General features: G+C 39.2%; 1 gene segment (V, D, J or C); it reads left to right on the forward strand.

Annotated features, from left to right (window-relative positions):
• The first annotated feature begins 1,727 nt into the window (after positions 1–1,727).
• Positions 1,728–2,238, forward strand: LOC138804247 (immunoglobulin kappa variable 1-27-like). The segment is given in 2 exon segments: positions 1,728–1,803; positions 1,928–2,238. Coding segments are annotated over 2 exon segments (366 nt in total).
• The last annotated feature ends 2,543 nt before the right edge of the window (positions 2,239–4,781 follow it).

Below are 4,781 nucleotides of genomic sequence, written 5' to 3' on the forward strand. Positions count from 1 at the left end.
AAAATCCCTTGAAATTGGCCAGTGGGCATCCCGTGCTAGCTGATTCTCTCTATTTTTTCCTTTACCTCACACACCAGGAATCTTTTTTGTTTTTGGCACAAAATGGTCCAAAATTATCTTAGACTTTCCTAGTTTTGATAAAAAAATCAATTATTTCCACAATGGTAAATTGTTTCATTTATTGGAGAAAGTTTACAGGTACATTAGTGATGGTGCCATCTATTCATGAAACTAGAGCATCATTATTTCTAGGCTGTAAAAAATTATCCATCCACACTTTCATTCATCTAGTCTTATACATACATACATATATGTGTGAATTTATGGTGATTTCTCCACCTGCATGCACAGAAATAGGTTATTCTTAAATACATTCTTAGACAAAGTTTTCCTGTAGTTAGATTACAATTCTTTCCCTTAAGAGTCAGACTGTCGGCTCCATTGATCCCTCATGAATTTAGGCACATGATCAACTTTTTTGGATGATGAGAAACACCAGCTGTCACTGTCACTTACATGATCATAGCATACATCCCCCTCACATATTAGCTCATATATTACTCAGACTGGCATAACACTGCTGAGATGAGTCAACTTTGCATCCCATGCAGTAGTGACTTGTGGGCCCTGACAACTGCACAGGCCCATATGGATGTCCTCGTGTCTCATTCCACCTCAGCCCCTTCAATGCAGCCTGCAATGCTCTTTCTCCCCAGCATAGACAATCAGCTCTCCTCACTCTTGCTTCTAAGCCCCATGTTGCTTCCTCTCAATATGAATGACATTTCCATGTACTGCTGGCTCCTGGATTCTGTTAAATTCCAACATGATCTTCCTTTCTATGGTTCTACTCGTTCTACTTGGGCCCAATATCTTTAACCCAGCTGTTAAACAATGTTCTCTTCATATACTATAAGAGACCACCAAGTGAAAGGAACATATGTAGGTTTAGGCAACTCAGTAGGCTTCAGCATAACCCACATTTATATTTCATTTCAAGGAGAATCTCTGATTCAAACCCAGTAGCTTTGGCTAAGATGTTTAAAACCCAGAAGGAATATGAAGACCTCAATAATGGGCATTATAAATTATACACACCCCTAGGATGGTGGAAAAGATTGGTCAGGTTTGAAGAGAAGAAAATATCTTGCTTTTATGTATCTGCTAATGCAAGAAATTCAGAGATACAGGAGAAAACAAGGCTGTGCTGCACAATTCACAAGTTTTAACTATTTTCTAATCAATGTAATCGCTCTACATTCTTATTTCACCTCTAAGGTTTGCATTGCAGGACAGCAGTGTTGACAAATTGCCACATAAAGATCATCAGTGAACCAGAGCAATTCCCAAAGTTCCTTCTCTGGATAACAAAGGCATGTGCCAAATGAGTGTTATACAAACGTCTATAAATTTCTGGAACTAACCTTTTAGTGGACAGGTCTTGTCTTAGATAAAGAAATAAAAAGGAAAGAGACTTTTATCCTCAATGAGATCAGTGGTCTGCTCCACCCACAGGAAAGAAATGTGCTGATTCTCTTCTATGGCTACAATACAGTCTGTTGCCTGACCTAAGTCTCCTGAGACTCCAAATGTGTAGACCTACTGAGATGAGGCAGCCGTACAGTTATGTTTAACCTTGTCCAGATGCTGATGATTTGCATGTGCCAACAGCACAGCCCACTGCCCTCAGGACTTCTTCATAGGCTGCTCATAGTCGGTGTAGCAGTCTGTCCAAGTCAGCACACAACATGGACATGAGGATCCCTGCTCAGCTCCTGGGGCTCTTGCTGCTCTGGCTCCCAGGTAAGGATAAAGAATATTGGGCATTAAAATTCCTCAGTGTGATCCATGATGCTTTACTCTTCAGGAGAGCCTCCTTATAGTTCGGGTAATAATGTGGATATTTGTTTCATGTTTCCCCTGCCAGATGCGAGGTGTGCCATCCAGATGACCCAGTCCCCATCCACCTTGTCTGCATCTGTAGGAGGCACAGCCACCATCACTTGCAGAGCCAGTGAAAACATTTATGGCTATTTAGCCTGGTACCAGCAGAAACTAGGGAAAGCCCCTAAACTCCTGATCTATGATAGTAGTACTTTGGCATCTGATGTTCCATCCAGGTTTAGTGGCAGTGGGTATGGAACAGAGTTCACTCTCACCATCAGCAGCCTGCAGCCTGAAGATGTTGCCACTTATTACTGTCAACAGTATAGCAACTCTCCTCCCACAGTGATATAAGCCATGACAAAAACCTCCCAGGTTAGCAGAAGTGAGAGTCTGGGCTGCCCCAGCTGCTCCTCCTGGTGCCTCCACCTGCTGACAGAGATGCTCACATATAGACAATATAGACTTGAAGAGTGTGAATTGTGTCAACACCTGAGATTCATAAAACAATAACACAAGTAATAGATATTTTAAGCAGCAATGGTTTTGTGTTATTGTTATTGCAGTCTTGGGGCTTGAGTTCTTTTGCTCAAGGTTAGCACTCCAACATATTGAGCCACAGTTCCATTTCTGGTGTTCTGGTGGTTAATTGAAGCTAAGAGTCTCACAAAGTTTCCTGCCCAGGCCAACTTTGAACTAGAACCATGAGATGTCAGTTTCCAGAATAGCTAGTATTACATGTATGAGCTACCATCAGGAATTGTTCATAATACAAAGAACAGATTAATTGTTTCAGATTTAGTCATTACTTCTCTGATATCTATTGTATTAACATATTTTAGCAGTATCTATTAATAAAATTCTGGGATTCTCCACATACATCTATTATGTACATTGATCACGTCCTTCTACTTTGCCCTGTGCTCACTCACTTGCCTCCTGAACTGGAGCCCTTTTCAGGCCCACATAATTACTCTTCTATTTTAATTGTTTTAAGTTTGTTTGAATGAGAAAGACCATACATAATGGCCTTTTGTTTTGCCTGTTTTAACAGAATGTCCTCCTGTTCCATTCATTTTGCTGTGGATTACAGAATTTCATGTTTCTTTAAATGTGTTGTATACATGTGTGTATGTACATATATACATATATGTGTATATATGTACAGAGACATATATACATATATGGACTAGTTCATCACTACTTTTAATGGATTCTAGGACAATTGATCAATTTCAAATTTTCGCTAATGATAACAGTATCACAATAAATCTATATATGCAGAAATTCCTTTATAAATATCATTTTGTATTTTGGCTTTATTTCCTTCAGATGTTGTCCCAGGAGTGAGGTAGCCAAATCATCTGGTATGTCTCTTTTTAGGTATTTTAGTAACTTCCTTTCTGTCCTCCATATTGGCTATGCTAACTTGCATTCCTACAAACTGAGTTTGCCTAGTGTTGAAAGAGAGTTTAAAGGGAGATGGGAGTGATGTCTCATCTCCCAATCTGCTCAACCTTCTCTATTGGATCACATCATTACACTTTTTTCTGTTCTGTTCTAGTTTATCCACAGGCAACAAAGTAACAGTGTATTAAATCATGTAGTTAAACATTTACAGATCTGGCCTTAAAGGAAGATCTGGGGAACCTACATTGTGGAGATTTAGTAAGGAAAAGCATGGGTCCCATAAGTAATCTGTCAGTATTGTTTTTTATACATTTTTTATTGTAAAAATACTGCACAGAGGGGTTAGAGTTACATGAGTAAGGTAATGAGTACATTTCCTATTGAGCATTGATGCCTCCTCCTTTATTTTTCCCTACCATCCCTTCCTTCCCCAAGTCCTCAATTAATCTCACCCACCCCTCCCCACCTGTCAACCCCACCCCCCCCACTTACATCGCCCCCCCCCCCGGCAAAGTTGTAAAGTTCATATTCAACATAGTGTCCTGTACATCTTATTGTAACAATGGGTCAACCTGTATCCCTATTTAAACATTTGTGTCCCTATCTTGGGGTTTATTTTACTTAATATCATTTTATATGGTCATATGTTCATGGCTTTTGACCTTTTCTGCTTTTTCCTAAACTGATAGTAGTTATTACAAATAACAAGATTATTTTCTTTAAAAGTCTATAAATGAAATACTACTTTGGATTCATCATTATAATTTAGTCCTGGGATTACACTTGAGACTTCTGAAGGAGAACAACCAAGTGGGTTTGGGTTTCCCCATCATCTGAATTGAGATAAGTAATTTTTGTTTGTAAAGGATGAAGGAAGATGAAATTATAATCTTTTCATAGGAAAAGGAGAATGTAGACTTTCCCATTCAGCAGTATCCAAAGGGAGAATATTTAAGAAATGGGTGTTTGTTTTGTGCTCATTCTTACAGCCACCAACAGAGGCACTGATATGAAAACAAGTGCTAGAGGCAAATGTGGACAGCACCATTCCTTTGTTTTCCAAATTATTGATCAACAAGCTAGTAAATGGTTCACCTTTTGCCAGCTTTCAATCTATGTAAGGCCCTTTGTGCAGCACTGGTGTCTAATCACCACAGAGATAATTCCCTTTCCAGCCTATATACCTAGAGCTAGTCTTTCCATGCCATGCTACTAGTGGCACTTAGTTGTTCTGTTATTACCTTGATGGTGTCTAGTATAATTACCAAGGCTCTGCTGATAATAAATCTAATCCAATCAACTAATGGATCTAACCCAATCTACATTTTATAGGTATTACCAGTTTAAAGCTAGAAATCAAATAGCAGGTTTTGATTAGGAACTCTTTGGGAGACCCCGATAGCATCTACACAAATATGACAGTTGGAAGACTCTCTGGGGATGAATCTCACTCCTTACTTGATGTTAGCATTTTTCAACCTGGCCAT

The sequence above is a fragment of the Dipodomys merriami genome, unplaced genomic scaffold, assembly GCF_024711535.1.
Source record: "Dipodomys merriami isolate MVZ:Mamm:240054 unplaced genomic scaffold, mDipMer1.0.p SCAF_36, whole genome shotgun sequence".
NCBI classification, from domain to species: domain Eukaryota; kingdom Metazoa; phylum Chordata; class Mammalia; order Rodentia; family Heteromyidae; genus Dipodomys; species Dipodomys merriami.